Source organism: Lissotriton helveticus, chromosome 8 (genome assembly GCF_964261635.1).
Source record: "Lissotriton helveticus chromosome 8, aLisHel1.1, whole genome shotgun sequence".
Lineage (NCBI taxonomy): Eukaryota > Metazoa > Chordata > Amphibia > Caudata > Salamandridae > Lissotriton > Lissotriton helveticus.
In genome coordinates this window covers 120,337,986-120,357,284 of record NC_136069.1, presented here as the reverse complement: position 1 = coordinate 120,357,284, position 19,299 = coordinate 120,337,986, and the positions used below count along the sequence as shown (strand labels likewise).

The 19,299-nt window shown below is 44.5% G+C and overlaps 1 protein-coding gene across 2 annotated transcripts in view; it reads left to right on the top strand.

The window, feature by feature from the left end:
- TEX55 (testis expressed 55) overlaps window positions 1-19,299 on the top strand; it is a 532,765-nt gene that overhangs the window by 205,927 nt on the left and 307,539 nt on the right. For both annotated transcript variants that reach the window (XM_078656720.1, XM_078656721.1), the window contains exon 9: window positions 15,292-15,354. In XM_078656720.1, coding sequence (XP_078512846.1) covers window positions 15,292-15,354 — 63 coding nt within the window. The remainder of the gene's footprint in view (window positions 1-15,291; window positions 15,355-19,299) is intronic.

Below are 19,299 nucleotides of genomic sequence, written 5' to 3'. Positions count from 1 at the left end.
CTTTTAAACCAATATAAGGCATCCTTATAGCCTCAGACGTAGAACGTTGGTGTCCTTGTATCAATTACTTAAGCCTAAAGAGTCCTTGAAAAACAGACCCTCTGCTGCTATGAACATTACACTGTGTTCCTGTAAGAACAAGTTTGTTATGAGAACTGATTAAAGTTTTCTTTCCAATGCAATGCTGGATTTTCTATCAATAACATGATTTAATTACTAACTTTTTCAAAGCCCTTCTTCTGTAGTGGAGAAATCTCTTCACATTCTCGATATTAAAAGAGTTTTGATGTCTGTCTGGATAATAGTAAAAACTTTAGACAGTCAAAACATTTATTTCTAAACTATGAGTTAGAATTGGTTTAACCCCAGAAAAATCTTCCATTTCAAGGTGGATAGTGTCATTCATGTTACTATGTTACCAGGTGGTAACATAGTAAAACAAAACTGTTCATGGCTGACCTAAAGCCCATTCTGATAAGGGCAAAGCTGCTACAAGAACTCTGTTCAGAAATGTTCCTGTTGCAATCACCAAGTTCCTTGCTGTGCTGTTATCTACTTAGATAGCATTTTGATTTGCACTTTCCTTCCCTTTCTCTGCACCTCCTTTAACCTTCCTCATGGTATATTTGACCTGGTGGCAGTTTGGAGTGTTTGTGAAAACAACCTCAGAGCTTTTCTGAAGAGAACTTGGAGATGGATAGAAATAAAGTTTGACTTCCTTTTGCTGAGTGGCACTTGATTTATTCAGTGCTGATTTCAGACAAATGTTGAGCCCGACTTAAAAGTGTCTCCAAAAATGTAGAATTCACATTATCTTGAATCAGACTCCAGGGCTGAAGACCAGGTAGGCCAAGTTTCCTTAAGGTACCTTTTTGGGTAAAGATCATAATCCTATGTTTATTTCTCCACTTTTTTTTATAGGAGATGAGCTTGCTATTCTGTTCAGTGCTTATAAAGAGGATCACTTAGAGGAAAGTTATTTAAATGTAATCCTAGTTTTTCTTTGGGGTACTTGTTATTAAAGTCATAAGCAAGTCTCCCTCCTCCTTATAGGAATGAACAGGGTGTATGTGGCATAATGCCTAGGATGCCTTCTCTGTGAAAGGAACTTTCCTAACTGTCACTGACAGGGCATGATGGGATCCTGAAAGAATGTGATTCCTTAAAGGTGCTGTGTCAGTTTTCCTGTCTCTGGATTCTGCAGCTTCTCTGTCCGTCTGTGTCTCGCTTCCCTGCCTTTCCTTCCTTTTTCATTTTAAAAAGGTTTTGCGAAAGATCTGGTTTGCCTCCCTTACTGCGTTAGAGATTTTTTAATATGAAGCCGGTTTCGTTTAAAAAAAAAAGTAAATAACCTACATTTGGCCGTTTTAGCGTTCTATAATCTGAAAAAGTACTTAAGGTCAGAAGAACTAAACATTTTAGTAGTCACAAACTCTGCAATTCGGTGTTTGTGACAGTTAAAATATGTTTTCTTGTGTAGTAATCCCATTTTAGGAGTTAAAAAAGCTTGTGATTCTGAATGGATAGCGATTCGGTATCTGGAAGGGAATTTTTGTAGGTGTCCCTTTCAAATACTGAATCAGTAACTTGTGTATCAATGTTTTCCGACCAAAATCCAGTCGCAAAACATTGATATTTTACCAGCACCTCAAAGGAGGTGATAAGGCATTCACAAAAGTGAAGGGGTCCCCCTGGCACCCTTTCCCCACTGTGATTGTTAAAAAAAGATGGGTAAAGAATAGTCAGTGGTCCAGGACACCACTGCCATCTCTTAATCCCAAAAAAGTAAACTTTTCTTTTTAAATGTAGTCCCATTTTCTTTGAGAAAAACAGGCCATAATTAAAAAAAAAATGTTTTACCTTATTAAAAAGCAATCACCAACATGGTGGTCTAATGACCCTAGCAGTCCACCATTCCTGTGATGACCTCCAATCATAGTGAGTCGCAATTTGCGGCCTACCTCATTAATATTCATGAGGTAGGTCAGATTCCGGCCCACTGTGATTCGGAATATTAAGACCTAACCTCTGAGTGCATTAGTCTGTACCTACTCTTCTTTAATGGTTGTGAATTGCAAAAATGTTTTGGACTTACGACTCGTAAAGTTTTGAGTGTGGAGTCTCCACACTTGGGTGCAATCTGAGCAGTGCAGTACGGAGATTCCACCCAGAGTGCGGATACTCCGCATTCGTAACTTTACAAGTCATAAATCCATTTGTGAATCAGTCCCTCAGTGTATAAAGATAGATTAAAACGTGCTCTGGGATCCTGCACGTTGGTGAGAAGATTCAGTGGTTATGATTGATAAGGATTCCCCTGGAGGAGAAATAGGATTACTCTTCCTTATTCACCTTATTTATAATGTTTCTCTATTAAGCACCCTCTAGTGGCGTTAGAGCTATTTGGTGTGTTGGTATTTAAAAAGATTAGTGGACATTAATATGATCACAGCACTAAACTCCACCCCTACACAATTTGAATCCGCAAAATCACTGGGAATCACGCTTGATAAGAACCTAGACATGAAAGCTCACATCAAATCAATGACAAAAAGTGCCCGGTTTCACCTGAGCTATATTAGAAAAGTGAAACCACTCATCACCACAGCGGACCTCAAACTAGCAGTCCAGTCCTTAGTTATCTAAAGGATTGAATATGGATGTACAACTCTGGCAGGTCTGTCAAAAATGTCCACAGCTCCACTAAAAGCGTGTCTAAATGCGCAGCAAGACTCATTACTGGATCCAGAAAATATGACCATATCTCCACTCACCTGAAAGCATTAAACTGGCTACCGTACGAAGCCAGAATTCAATTCAAACTGGCATGTACTACACACGAAGCACTCCACTACAAAACTCCAAGGTACCTAGCTCAGAAAATAGAGCTGTCAGGGGGAAACAGACAAGCTAGGAGTGCCAGAGAACTGCTGCTGAAACCACCCATCTTTCGGAAGAAGAAAACCTATGACAGAGCTTTCTCCGGAGCAGCCCCCAGAATCTGTAATTCACTCCCTCCAAACATCAGAAAAACTCCAAACATAGCAACATTCAAGAAGGAAGCGGAGAGCTTCCTGATGAGCAAGTTCCTTCCATAAGACCAGACTGCTCTTTAGCTGTTTAATACCAAACGTCAATCAGGAACTGTTCCTGTGGTCGGACTCACAGAAAGCACTACAGACCCTTGTATACAAAAATACTTTATTTTTACTGAAATGGATAAGAATGTCTTGTACATGAATAATATATATAATAATACTGCTGTTTTTTTAAAAACTGATAAGAAAATCTTGTACAGGAATTTTATATAGCCAATCGCACTGTATCTCAAATGTTCCATATGTAACTGTGAAGCGCTCTGTCCGCGCTATATAAAACTCTATAAATAAATATATAAAATAAACACTCTAATCTATGCCACTGCACCCTATGCCAATCTATTCCACTCCACTCTATGGCAGTGCAACTTACCCAGCACCACTCCTCTCCAATCTGTGCCACTCTATTTTATTCCGCTACACTATAGACCACGGCATTTTATGCCAATGCACTCTACACCACTTTATTCTAAACCAATGCACTCTATACACCACTCTACTCTACACCACTGCACTGTTAGCCACTATATTCTACGTTGCAACACTCTACACCAATGCACTCTACGCCACTCTACTCTACACTGCTGCACTCTACGACACTCTACTCTTTAACACTGCACTCTCTGCCACTGAACTCTATGCCACTCTATTCTACACCACTGCATTCTATTCCACTGCCGTCTATACTGCCTCACTCTACTCTGCACCACTCTACTCTGCTGCACTTTACGCCAATGCATTTTACGCCAATGCACTCTGCGTCACTGCACTCTATGCCAACATGCTGTGTGCTAATCCACTCTACACCACTCTAGTCTGCTGTGCACCACTGCACTCAATGCACTGCACTCTACACCAGTCTGCTCTGTCAGTTCACTCTACCCCACACTACTATGCACCACTGCAATCTTCACCACTGCTCTTTGCACCACTCCAGTCTAGGCCAATCCACTCTACTCTGCACGACTCCACTGTATACCTCTCCACTCTTTGCCACTCTTCTCTGCAGCACTGCACTCAGTGACACTGCACCCTACATCAATGCACTCTATGACACTACTCTATGCCACTGCACTCTACCCTGCACCACTCAAATCTATGCAACTTCACTCTACTCTGAAAAAATGTACCCTACTCCACTGCACTCTATACCACTGTACTCTACACCACTATTCTCTGCGCCACTCCACTCTACTCCACTGCACTTTATGCCTCTACTCTCTAAGCTGCACCAATCTTCACCACCCTACTTTTCACCACTCTACTCTGCACCACTCTATGCCACTGCGATCTACGCCAATGCACTCTACACCACTTTACTCAAAACCAATGCATTCTATGCTAACTACTCTGCACCACTACACTCTACTCCACTTTACTCTTCTCTACCTCAATGCACTCTATGCCACTGCACTCTACGCCACTGCTCATTATGCCGCTCTACACCATTGTGCTCTACATCACTGCACTCTACGCCACTCTACTCTGCACTACTGTACTGTGCACCACTGTACTCTGCACCACTGTTCTCTGTGCCGTTGCATTCTATGCCAATGTACTATGCCACTGCATTCTACGTCACTGCACTTGAATGTAAGTTGATTGATTATCATCCATTACTCAGTGGTGCAGAAGCATTCATCAAGTCTAGGCAAGTCTAGTTCCTTAGGGTTTCCAGTTTTAGAATAATCTTTGTGTTATCTGCATAGCTGTAAGTTGAATGAGCTGACCGGGTATGGTAAGGAGGTGAGGTAGATGTTGAACGGGAGTGGAGACATGATTGAGCCTTGTGGGTTGCACTGTGCGAGAAGTGATGAGATGATGTAGACATTGGTATCAGTACCATCCTTTGCCTTTCTCTGAGTTAGTAAGAGATCCCAGCCTTGTTCCTCATAAGTAATTTGTTTTTTTGTCTTAGAAGTAGTGTCTGATGGTGGACTATGTCAAAGCGTTCTGATAGGTCCAGGAGTAGTAGCGCTTCACCCCATTCTTCACTGTTAATTTCAGGTCATTCTAAATGGATATCAAGGGAGATTATTTTCCTGGGTGCAACCTAACGTGCTAATTCAGGAGTATATTCTCTTCAACAAGGTTGAAGACAGCTTTTTCAATCATTTTGTTTGCAATGAGATAGCCGTTAGAGATCGTCCTATAATTGACTGGGTTAGGTGGATTGGTGTTCCTTTTTTTGATGAGTGTTCTGGTGAAGGTCTTGAATTTGAAAGGAAAACTTCTTGTATCTGGGAAGCTATTTGGTATGTCTATTGCCACAGACCCAGTACATGTAGTAGAGAGGCTATTTTGGGAGATTCTCTCTTACTTGCCTTGACTTGTTCACTGGACTTGGTATCAGAAAAGTGTAATGTTAACCAGAAGGTCGAAGAAGGTTAGTGTCTGTTTTATTGCTCTACTATTCATTTTCTTTATAGGTGGCACATTGATTATTTTATTCTTGAGATAGACTCTATTTTTCTTTGGTTTGGTGTCCAGCTCGTTGAGGAAGGACTAGTGAATATGGCATTTCAGCTTTGGTGCATTCTGGATTTCCATGTTCTGATAGGATCCTCTGTCGTTCTTTTGAAGAATGTTGTGCATTAGCCATATATGTTGAGGTATAGAGATGTTTTCTATTTTTGATTGCACTTGACATATTGTGTCTCCTGTTATGGCATAGGAGTAGGATGGTGATGAATACAAAATGTTCTAGCTATCGCAACAAGAATTTAGATTCTATTAAGGACACGGAGGCGAGGATTATGCTTTCTCTATTTCTTTACTGCAAACACAGCAGCCAATTAGAGTAAAACTACAATAATAAAAAACATCAATACCCATGAGGCTTTGAACCACGCCTCCTGTGTAACAGCCAATCACTGCAATATCAAGTATACAAAGTAGAGAGAGACTAATCTGTCTTCCTCTTTCTTTGCGCGAACTCAGTCCAATAAGAACAAATCAAAGTCTTAAACTCGCAACGGAGAGATGAACAGTTCCATAAGAATTCTCAACTGAGAAATCCACAGCAAACAAAGAGATCCTCTTCTGACAGGAAGGCAAGACGGCTACATCTGGAGTAGACAATCCATTCTTGTTGGAATTATTTCCTAAAACAGAAAACAAGGTTGAGAAAAGGAGCCCACTACTTCATTTCTCATCGGGTGGGCACAAAGTTGTTAAACACTTATAACATCAAAACAACTTTACAGTTGCATAAACTGTCCCAACGGGTGGGATAATCCTTGCCTCCGTGTCCTTAATAGAATCTAAAATTATTGTTGCGATAGCTAGAAAATTTTGTATTCTGTGGCAGGACCAGAGGCTTCCGATTATGCTGGTTCAAAACTCATCAATCACAGCATCAGAAAATGAGGACTTGGTTATAATAAAACACCTTAAACATTGAATCAGAAGATCAGTCAGCTGCATTGAGGATATCTTCCAACCTGGAACTTACCAAGAAGGCTTTGGAGGCCATAACCCCTCTGGCAGAGTAGGCACCCTAAACAGAAATGTCAATACTTGCCTCCGGTACCACCCCTCTAACCCACCTAGCTAAGGTGGCAACAGAGACTGGTTTGAGTGGTGTCTGGACAGAAACTAGCAACTGACCCGAAGTGTCAGATCTGTGACTCAAAGTACAGTCTTCATAACATTTTAAACATTGTAAAACACATAACATGTTATAATGAGGAAAGGAAGGATACTCCACTGAATGAGACATAGTCGTAGTCCGTTGTGTGATCACAAAAGAGATACCTTGAGGAGAAAAAACATCCTACCAGCCAGGCCTAAAGCCCGTACATCAGACACTCTTCTACACGAAAAGAAGCAAAGCACATAGAAGGCTTGACAGAAAGCTGATTTAAAGATAATTCAACATTATCCGTCCAGGATTCCAACAGGGAGAGAACTAGAAACCTCCCATAACGTGGAATACCAAGGCCGAGGAGGAGTGGCCACTTGGACACCCCTAAATAACTCAAAAACCATCAATAACATAACCAGCAGAGAAGGCAGACCTGAAAGTACTAACCCATCTGAACGCAAGGCCTGACTCTGCAAATTCCGACAGGAAACTCAAAATTTCAGTAATGTTTGATCCCACTTGATCCGCTCGCCTTTGAGGGCACCAACCCACTCATCGCTTCCAAGAAGCAAATATCGTGTTCTGGCGGAAGGAGCCCACGCTTGTTGCAAAAGATGGCAACCGCCTGAGAAGATTCTGCAATGCTCTCATGCCGCCGGAGAGCATCCATACCACCCGTATTAACTGATGCTGAAGGGCCAGAGGGTGGTATGGCTCCACTGGGACCAGGAAGAGATTCGGGACAATGAAAGCTGGAACCGAAGATCCACAGATAATTCCAATAGTGTGAGGAACCACGAATGATTCTACCACAAAGGTATCAGTAACACTAATGAAGCTCTCTGCCGGCGGGCAAAGGCCGCCACTCTCGGGATCAGAACAACAGAGAAAGGCGTAGTTCCTCTAATGCCCCCAATGGTGAAGGAACGCGTCCGTTCCCATCGCCATCGGATTCGGTCTCCGACTGAAGAACAGGGGAAGTTGGACATGGAGACGAGAGGCAAACCGATCTATCTGGCAAGGGCCTCGCACATCCAAGATCTGAGCAAACAGCGAGGGTTGAAGCCTCCAAACGCTGAAATCCCATAGAATCTGGATTTCCAGTCCGCCACCTGGTTGAGCGTCCCCGTAAGGTACTCTGCCACAAGCGAAATCTTACGATCCAGGCAAACTGCCAGAATTTCTTCACTATGGTCACAAGCAAGCGGGACTAGTCCCCCCTAACTGATCGATGTATCTCACCGCTGAAACCTTGTCCATTTGAAGGAGGATGCGACAACTGCTCTTCAGGGGTGAGATAGGTCTGATGACAAAAAAGCCGACCAACAGTTCTAGACAGGAAATGCGTAAGTCAAGTCTTTGTCTGACCAACTATCTCGACAACCATGTCTGGGGCTGTGCTGAAAATTGCCCGGCCAATCCAGGCCATCATGCTTCAACCACCCTTGAAGCCCATCCTGGGCTCCCGAGGACAGGGAATAAGCTGGTTGTAGTGAGAACTCTTTGAATGTAGTAAATCTTGAGACTTTGTAAGGCCCTGAAGAGTAAGGGACCTGAAAAAGTAGTTGTAATCGAAGATGCAAGAGGACCCACTATTCCTGCAAGAACTCTCAGAGAAGTTAACTGGTAGGACAAGGTGGCTCTGATCTCCTACTTTATGGATCTGATCTTGGTTACTGGAAAGAGGAGATGGGTCGAGATGGGCTGCAGCAGGAAGCCCAGGAACTCCATCCTTTGACATGGAGTCAGCACAAAAGTTTTAGGAAAAGATAACAGAACCCAGAGTCAGTAACAGGGGCATCGCCCACTCCAAGTGAGGCAGAAGCAGAGTCCGCTCCTGGGCCAGAATCAACATGTTGTCTCAGTACACAATGAGTCGGACACCCATCTCTTGCAGGCGGGAAACCACAGGCTTCCGGAGTGTGGTTAAGACCCACGGGGCTGATGATAGGCCCAAGGGGAGAGTTCGATACCGGTACCAACGCCCCATCTATTGAAACTGCAAGAATTTTTTGTTGAGAGGGGCAAACGGGACAGTGAGTTATGCATCCTACAGGTCCAGCCGGACCCTCCAATCTCTGTCCAACAAGAGACCTCTCAAAGATGAATGCCACTCCATCTTGAAGTGGCGAATAACTATAGGGGTGGAAACCTCTCAAGTTTAACACCAGGCGTTGGCCAGCACCTTTCTTTTGCACAAAAGACGTAGCTGCAAAACCCTCGGGAATGAAGGGTCCTATGGCAAAGGCTCGCTCGGCCAAAGCTCTTTTAGTCGTGAGTATATAAAACTCCTTACGTGAAGGGACAAGGCGAGTACGGGGAGGAAACGCTGGAAGGGGACAATCTAACAGTTCAATCTGGTAGTCAAGATGCTTATATCCTCGGTTAACCCCCCCCTGCTAAAACGGCCTCTGTAGCCGCGTGACCTTGAAGGATAGAAGCCAGCTTGCTCGGGTTCTTGGGACAACGTCTGCCACGTCTAGGGGCATATCCTCGTTGAGGACAAGTATTTGGATAGCGGCCGGTCGAGTCTCTTCTGCTATGCCTGGCCCTACCAGAGACCTGGTGCAGCACTCATTTCAATGAAGCTTGAGAGTTGTCGAGGGAAGTGAAAGCACTAATGAACTTGCCGATATTGTATAAACTTGTCACGAAAGAGCTGGCCCTCTGCCAACGGCCCAGGATCTGATCAAACCAATTCCACTAACAGTGGATCCCTCCTGAGAAGTATGGAGTTGCGTCTCTCCGAGGCCAGGGCGCATTAAACGTTTTTAAGCTAGCAAACCGCCCGTCGCGCCCACCCAGCCAGGACCTCAGGGTGGATAGCGTCACCCGTCTCCTGAGTTCGGAGGGCTAGTTCTAGAATGTAGCTAACTGGGCCGAAAGGTCAAGGACCTCGTCTTGGTACGCCCCGAGGGCGTGGCCAATCCCCTTCTTGGGATCCTTCTATATTACTTTAAAAGGTAGTCAATGAGCTATCTATGTCGGGATAAGGGACAAAATGCAGCAAGGTCTGGATGCAGACCTTCTGACTTCAAACAGGTCCTAACCTGTTTGTCAAACCCCTGCGCAGGAAGGTCTGCAAATATTCCGCCACCGCAGGAGGGGGAACCCAATCGGAAAATCTAGGGTGGAATAATGACTGAGGGGCCGAGCAGGACGGGAGAAGGACTAACAGGGGAGGAAGCGTGTTACGCTTCATTGCGCACTTATGAGGCCAAGAAGCCTAGGAGTAGCCAGTGTTGGTAACTGTACCCTTGGTGGTGTCTTGCACCGTGAAAGGAGATGGCTGAGGAAGGGCGAGGGACTCCCTCCGGTACATTTCAGTAGAGTCGTACCGTTTAACGTAGGAGTGTACCTGGGGCCAAGAGGAACCTGTGGGAGCACTCGCTAAGGGCAGAGGGGCCGGGTCAGGGACAGTGGACGAAACTGGTGTGGGCTTATCAGGGACAGACAGGTCTACCTCCTCAGTGAGTGGTAGCAGGGCTGAAGAAAAAGGCCTAAACTAATTTGATGGTAAGTTTCTTGTTACTGAGGTCCTGCATGGACTCATCTTCATAACACTCTTCGTCGCCCTGGTCGACGCACGCAGCAACCTCCTTTAGGCAGCAGTCATAGTCTGCCATTCTCGCCAACAGATTTGAGAAATCCAATCAAAATCCCCAGAGGGAAGCTTATTTACCAGCCTCGAAATAAGGGCGTCAATTGGGAGCAGTGCCAGGCGCAGGAGCCAGTGAAGGAAAATAATACTAAGTCACAACAGTCACTCATAGAGTAAACAGTCCCTTTCTAGGACTAACGGAGGTATACACCCCTACCTGGAGAACAGATTTGGGGTCCCAAAAATTGGGGCCTGGAAGCCCTGGTCGATCAGGGGTTAAATCTAGCCACATGCAGCAATCAGGAGAAATCACATAAATGGCCTTAATGCTGCCTCAATGTCGTGAAAAACGGCCCAAATCGGCTCCTGGCCTGCTGCGTGGCAAACCCCTGTTCAGCCCGGGGCAGAGCGTCTTTGTCGGCACTGAACAGGGCTGCGCGCATACTGAGACGCGCGCAGACCCGGAGACGCACGTTGGGAGCCCGCGAAGGCCTCAGCGTGCGCCTCGCTCCCTGCCAAGTCCCTCCTGATCGAGTCTGGCGATCGAAAGCAGCCGGAGCTGCAGGCAGCTAACAGACGGGCATGGGGAGTTCCTAAAGCGCAACACGCGCTCAAAAAGGGGCTAACTAAGGAACAGAGCGGGCGGGGAAGCCACGCTTCCGAAAGGGAAAGGAATGCGGGACAGCGCTACACGCAAGCCCGCACCAATCAGAAAAACCCCAAGTAAGCCAAGTACAATCAAAAGATATCAAAATAGTGGACATGGCCATACGTAATGCAGAAGCATAAAAGCATGAGACAGTACAGTGCAAGTATACAGAGTAGAGAGGCACTTATCTGGGCTGCGGAGCAGCAAAGAAAGAGGAAGACAGATTAGTGTCTCTCTACTTTGTATACTTGATATTGCAGTGACTGGCTGTTACACAGGAGGCGTGGTTCAAAGCCTCATGGGTATTGATGTTTTTTATTATTGTAGTTTTACCCTAATTGGCTGCTGTGTTTGCAGTAAAGAAATAGAGAAAGCATAATCGGAAGCCTCCGGTCCTGCCATAGAATATGGCATTTGATTGTCATTCATCGATGTTGTAGTTCACCAAGTTCCGTTTTTAGCTTCTTAATCTTTTCTGTGAGCCAAGGGGCAAGTTCCGCACTTGCCTTTAAATGGTGAAAAAGTGTAATATTTTCCTTGTTATTTTCCGTTCAACATGTTTCCTTCTCTACATAATGTCCTTTAACAGGATCCTTGACAAAAGCCTACTAAATATCAGTTTATTAAGTTGGAATATGTTTCCAATTTTTTTTAAACAATGTCTTCATCATCACCGTTACAAAAGAGTGCTTTTTGATACAAAGAAGAAGTACTTCGGGGAACAGATTAATAATGCCAAATACTCCACAAAGGAACTTTTTAAAACTATTTCAAAACGTACAACTCCCTCTAGCGCCAAACCACGGAGTGACCCTGAAATCTATGAAACCCTAGCCTCCTCCTTTTTTGGGGAAAAAGTGGACATCATTTTCTCCTCTTTCAGCATCCTGCCAAAGGATGGCATTAAGATGGGAGCCTGGGGCCCATCAAACGACACCAAGGTATTCCCCACTTTAGACAGCTTCGCGACATTGGAGGCACAAGATGCTACAAAACTCCTGTTGGCAATCCAATCTGGCTCCCCTCTGGATCCATGCCCAGCATCAGTGGTCAAACTCGTCCCGAATACTATTGGGGCGGCCCTTGCCCCGTTTTTTAATATCATCTTCAAGTCTGGTCTGTTTCACAAGGCCTGGAAAAAAGCTTCCATCCTTACACTTCTGAAGAAATCTAATTTAGACCCAAACAACTCTAGACCCATCTCCCGCCTTCCGCTAATGGCTAAGATGATTGAAAAGGAAATTGCCTCTCAACTAAGCTCCTTCCCTAAGACTAATGGCCTTTTAGACCCAACACAATTTGACTTCCTTGCTGAACACAGCACTGAGCTGGCTCTGATTAAATCAACTGAAGAAATCCGAGAGGCATTAGATTAGGGAGGAGCTGCAATTTTGATTATGTTGGATCTCTCGGCCGCCTTCGACACGGTCCAGCACGAAGTGCTGCTGGACCTGTTAGGTGAAATGGGGGTTTTAGGCAATGCCCATGCCCTTCTAAAATCTTTTCTCACGATAGAATCCAAACAGTGGACCTGGGCAAGGATGGTTCGAGGCCTTTCTCCCTGCCCTGTGGCGTTCCACAGGGGTCGGCACTTAGCCCTACACACTATTTAATGTTTACGTGTCCCCGCTGGCAGCCCTTATACGATCATTTGGGCTCCAGCTGAGCTCCTATGCCGATAGCACACATAGTGTTGTCAATATAGAAGGGCAAAGAGGCTGAGACAGGTCGCGACTGTCACGACTGCATGCAAGCTATCACAAGCTGGATGTCAGCAAATTGCCTCAAGTTAAATGCAGGGAAAACTGAGGTGATCATCTTCGGTAACTCCTCGAACCTCTGGTCACCTGATTGGTGGCCTCAAATTTTGGGCCCGCCCCCACTCGCTACCTTCCTGGTGAAGAACTTGAGGGTGATCGTGGCCTCTAAACTTTCCTTTGGTGATCAGATTAGCCGAATCGTTTCTTCCTGTTTCCATCTTCTCAGGATCATGAGGAAAATTACATTTCTTCTTCCTGAGGATAGTCTCAGGACAGTAACCACTGGTCTCATTTTGTCTCGACTTGATTACTGCAACGGTCTCTATCTTAACATCCAAAAAAGACATCTTAACTGACTATAGGTCATGCAAAATGCAGCAGCCGGGGTCTTTTGGGTATTCCAAGGTTTGTTTCGGTGAAGAAGGGACTTTGGAACCTCCACTGGCTCCGGGTAAACCAACACGTGGAATTTAAGGCCCTTTGTACGGTCTTTAAGGCCCTTAAAGGATCCGGCCCTTCTTATATGAGACAACACCTTCAATGGTATGTTCTCGGTAGAGCACTGCGCTCGGTTGAGGCAAAAAAAATTAAAATCCCATGGGTCAAAACAGCCAGCAGGAGTTTCTCCTGTTGTGCCGCAAAGGCTTGGAACAGCCTCCTCCTCCATCTTAGAAGTGCAACCGAGTTCCTTTCCTTTAGAAGGGTGCTGAAAACCTGGCTTTTTTTCTTGAAATCAGTTTCCTTTCCAGTAACCAAGTAGGTAGCTCCCAGCGCCAGGACATCTTTGGGTAGCAGTGCGCTTTGCAAGCTTTATTAACATTAACCAATTAAATTAAAGAATTTTATATGCGTGATTTCCAAGACACAATTTCCGTCGCCAATCTCAGTGCTGAACCTGAAGAAACCTACAGTGGATGAAGGTGGAGAGGTAAGACAGGATTGCATGAAGCATTACCTGAGTAAGAAGACTCAGGGTGGAGGTGATAGGAGAGTAGGTGCTCATCAATGTGGTGAGAGGTGGGAGGGTATGAAAGCTTCTGCAAGCATAAATGTGGGAGGGAAAGGACAAAAACAGTACAACTATTGGAGGGAGAACCTCATGGTGAGTAGGAGGGAGGTTGGGGAGCAGAGGAGATGTGAGAAGTTTGAGGCTGGGTTGACGGAAAAGAACGATTCCTTCAACTTGGAATGGTGGTGATAAAACCATTAAGCATTAAACAGTACCACGGAAAGTAAGTTTGCGTGAGCTGCCTATGTGATTCTGGGGAGTGAAGGGACTGTGTGTGGTTAAGGCATGTGAAGATCACAGATATCTCTGGGGTCAGTCTTCCCAACACATATGGGCTTATCATGAACAAGGATTGGGGGACAGTGAGATGTTAGACAAGGAAGGTCTTCAGCTCATTCTGGAATATAATGAGAGAAGATACAGCTTGAAGACTTATGTGAAGTTAGTTACAGATTCTCAAGAAGAAATTGCTGTAGGTTTGTTCTTGTTAAGTCTGGCCTAAACACAGCTTTAGCTGTCTTGTCAGCGTCATATTTTCCAAACAGTATCATGCAAAAAATACATATATAGGTTCTCCTAATCAACACTCTTTCACCATTGGTCTGTTGACATGTCATTCAAAATATACTCCCTCCCACCCCAGCAGAAGGTATAGATCAATGGACCATCCCTCTCCTGGCAGTATTTTCTCTGGTTCCTGGTTTTGAGCTGCACTTTTCGCCTTTATGCGCGGATGTCTACTGTTTCTGGGCAGGCCAAGGGAGGGGTGCGGACTGGTGTTAGCCTGTTTCCTGCTACCGACAGGCCTTTGTTTTGCCCGCATTCTTGCCGCACTTGCTCCACTGTTCTGTGTTCTATCCCCCCCACCACACAGCGCCTTGAAACCCTAATGGGTAAGTCGTCGTGCTCTGCAAGAAACCTGATTGAATCTGATAGGTAGGTGCAGGAGTATTATAGTATTAGAGTATTCTGCAATGTCAGGGCTGGCCCAGCAGCACAAGACGCCCTGTGTGCATTTATAAAATATTATTACTGGTGACTAGTAACATACTTTTCTTATTATAAGCGTATTCTGACATCAGAAACAATTAACAGACTTATAGGGTGATTGCTGTCTCCCTGTTCCTCTTCCTTACGATTAAATGCCAAGCCTTTGCAATTGGAACACTTTTTACGTTAGGCAGGATTTTTCGAGGCTGCGTGAACTTCCATTGGAAGCATGTGGACTGATTTCATGAAACCATTTATGCAAGTAAGTTCACCTTACACTCGGAAATGATTTGATTTGCAAGCGTAAAGAATTCACCAGAATAAAATGTGCACTTGTAAATCGATTTATGCATGCACAATATTATCCTAGTACGGAAAAGTCAAACATATTCACACCAGTACCTTGTGACCATCTTCCCCTCAGAAAAGCAGAAAATGACTTCCCAGCTGCATTCACTATGACTTATGATCCCAGCATAGTAAAGTAATCTACAGTGTCTGATATTGAGGATAAGGATAGAAAGTTTATTGGACACTAGTTTGTGGCAGGCTGCTCATTCTTTCTTTGTTCTTTCTTTGTTCGTCTTTCTTGTTCTAGAGTGAAGAATATATATTTCCGTACCGTTTAGAAGATTTGCCTCCACTGCCTGAGCCTGATGAGGTGAGTACAGTTAATCAGATAAAATATGTTATAAAGATTAGGTTTACTGTGTCTAACCAATGAAGCAGATTTGAAATTGAAGGACTAGTAACATCTGCAGTGGGTATGTCTTCAAACGAGAAAGAGTCAGGTGTCTCTAACCATAAGCCCCAGACTTCTACAGCGGACTCACTATGTAGAACTATTAAAAAAATGAAATGTAACTTATATTTAACTTATAGTTATTCAAAAGTCTGTTCATTACCTTTTTGAAAATGTTTACATATGCTGGTGTCATGTCTGGGTATCATCACTATAACATAATAGGGTGTCTCATGGAACACCTGCAATTCCTGCCCCAACACACCACCACCCACATAGTCAGCCCCAAGCTCCTTCATAAAACCAAATCACAGTCAGGCCCCATATCGTCACCTATGATTGCAAACCTCGAGTACCGCCCTAGCCCACCGTTGCTCCTTCCCATGAAGAGTTTAACGAGTTCACGGCCTATTAAGCAATAGTTCCACATTTCTTCACTCATCGTTTAAGTACCCTCCAGGTTAATGGTCAGGCATTCAAGCACCAGTTTCTACCATAATCGATGGTGCCATTGGGCCTTTTTCCAATTAACCGCCGGGCTCTTCTCGCTCCTCCCAGCACTGCAAGACCACACGCCATTCATGTTGAGGTAGACCCTTGTATCCTGTCATTCTCAAACCCAATGCCAGGACCCCTGGATCTAGAAAATGGGGAATTCAAAAAACGTGTCTGGCTTTCGCCTCTCCATCCCTGACCTTCATTACCTTTGGACACCCACGCCAAACTTGTAAGGCATCTGCTTGTCCCTCACATCACGCCAACATTTATGGCTACCATTAGTGCACATGCTATGAAGGCAAGCTTGCATGTAAAACCCACCGTAGAGCAGTTTATAATGTCTCTCCCTGCAGTTAGCACATGTGGACCTTCCATGTATATCTCTCCTCAATAGTTTCCACTGTAGCTGAGAAATATGTTTGCCCAAGGGTTTCATTTCGACATGGCTGCCCAGGAGAAATGGGAGAAGGCTTCAGGAAGCACTGCATAATTATGGGCTATGGCACATTGAGCACCCACCCATTTTCAACTCAAAGAGTGTACGGTCTTTAGTGGCAGCCTGGTTAACCATTGGGCTGAGGACCCAGTGTCTTGATTGAACAAGTCCCTCCCTTTTATGTTACTGGAATTAAACCCTACATTGCATACAAGATTATATCCTGTCTCCATGAAACAGGTCTGCAATCACCTTGCAGCCTATAATATCATGGTCCATAAGCACCCCTACTTTATCCAACTATGTTTAGACCGTAAATGTGCAGGTCTGGCAGTTGCATGTCTGGTCTCTGTCTAGTTCACTGGAGTAAGTGCAAAGGAAATCTTGCTGGGAAGCCAATTCCGGGGAAACCTTGTTATTGATTTGCGTACGTTTTCAAGAAAGGTATTCTCAGTTTGAACTACAAAACCTTGAAATAATTACAGGAGTCTCAGTAATAAATACATTTTTTACAGCATTGAGTCTCCCTGACCATGATATGTAAAGAAGGGGACCATTGAGCTAATTTCTTCTGTAGGCCCATTATTACAGAGAGGAAATTGGCTCCATAAATGTCCACCACCCATGAATGGTATCTAATCCCCAAGTTTTTTGATAAATGCATTTGCTCATGAGAAGGAGTATCTAATTTCCATCAGTTGTGCCGTGTGTGGGGTCAGGGAACATTTGAAAATTTCTGACATATCTAAGTTTATCTTGCACCCTGCTACCACTTTAAAGTTAATCAAATATTGGACCACCTCAGGGAGTGAGATGTCAGGTAAGCGTAAAGTGAGGAGGACATTGTCACCATACAGGATTGTTTTCTATTCAGTGGAATCAAAAGGAATCCTCGTATAACCAGAAAGCTCCTAATCGGACAAGCAAGAGGTTCTATATTGAGACTCAGTAAGTACATAGGTCCATCAATTTTGAGGTCAACTGGGTAGTGTAGGTCTTATTAAGTTCCCAGAACATCCATCAGGCCATAGCACTTAATTATCCTTCAGTCACCCTACTGCCCTCCTGACCACTTCTTCCTCTCCAATGAGGATCATCCAGTGCCTCCATTTGCTACTCTGTGAGTGTTGGGAAGTTTGTTCTTTCTGATATATCGAAGTTGCTGTGGAAGTGAGTGACTGCCCCGTGTATATAAAGAGGAATAGGAATCTCTGAAAGCTAACTTATCCTCTTTCACCAAGATGGTACCATTGCAGATCTTCATTTGTTAATATAATCCCCTACCCTCCTTCTTTACAGTAATTTAGCCAGGTGCATGCCAACCTTGTGTACTGCAACACAAGAGTGTTGCTTCAAAGGAAAAAAGGACATTTCTGCTCTATTAATATAGATAACTCCTGCCGTTCCCTGATGGGGTCAGCTTTTGGGAAGCTGCACAGTTGGACTGTCCCTGTACGCAGCCTAAATATAGTTTCTGTGGTTTGGCCTTATGTCCTCAACCTCTGTATGTGCGACCTAAGCAATTTGCACTCCCCCTTCACCTCTGCTTTAAAGTGTTCCTATGCCCCACCTAGGGATATACTGGTACACTTTTTCAGGAAGCCTAATAATCACTGAGCTAAGTGTAATCTCCATATTGTCACTTTGGGGCCTTCCCTCCCAAATGTAATTTGAATCAGGACATGGTCAGAAACAATATGAAGCCAATCTCTGCTGTGGCAACCACTGGAATAGGTTCACTACTCACTGTTGTATAATTAACATGTGAGCCATTTCTTTCAGAGTTCCCTTGAGATTCGTAAAAAAAAAGTGCTCATTTGCCTCCTTCCCCTGGGACACATATCTCTCTAGGCATCCCACACTGCACTGAAATTTGAAATCCCCACTTATTATAATGTCACCCATTGCAAACCCTAATAGTATCTTCAAAAAGCCTCTCAAAAGCAAGTCTTGGGCATTCAAACAGCAATCCTGTCAGAATCCGATGCCGTCCTTCACTGTCGGTACTGTGGTAAGTTCCTGCTCTAGAAGATGGCTACAGCAGAGTGTTTTGACACTGCTGATGAGTAGTAGGCTGTTGGGTACACCCATTGTTTCATTCGCTCATGGACCCTCTTCAGCCAGTGCATTGCTTGTACGCAAGTAATATCCGGCTTAGAGACCCTGAGAAATTTCCAAACTGCTCTCCTTTACACCAAAGCATTGAGCCCTTGCACATCAAAAGAGACAATTTTCACTATTGTTTGATGCTATGATGGGTATATCGCTTGTCTTCAAGGCATCTAATAGCAACTCCTCTATACCTCCCGATGTCCCGGCTAGTACATTGTGGTCCAGTTATTTCTTCTCCCCAACGAGTGCCCCTCAACAGGACCCCAAGACACATCATATTCCCAACCCCACTCCAACTACCCTGTATAACAAAACGTCCTAAGCAAACGCAAAACAACTTTCAGGTAAACTAGTATTGTCGATAGCAACAAAATTACCTCTTCTTGAAAAGTGCTGGTGCTCTGCCAGAGCGTTAAGAGGTTCTCGGTGCTCCCACACAGTATAGACCACATCTTTGTTGTAGCTGGATCATTGGGGAGGACCGGACCCTCCCAAATCACTCATTTGAATCAACTTCATGTGCCTATCCGCCCCACCTTAGAATTCAGGGAAGCGATCCAACCCAGTTAGAAGATCCCAGCCTGTTCTATGAGGTGTTCACCACCACTGTCCTTAGGGGTGCTGTGAACCATCCCTGTACTACATTATTAAGAGCCCCTTCTCAAGCCTCTTATTAGTATTTGGTAGGTTTTCTAATTTGTTAGATTCTTAATTTGTTGATTAAAGTCAATGACTAGTCACCATCCTCTCTGCCCCTAACTGATTTTGTTGCACTTGCCAGTATGTGCTTTGCCAGATCTCAGTCTTTGATTCCAGTC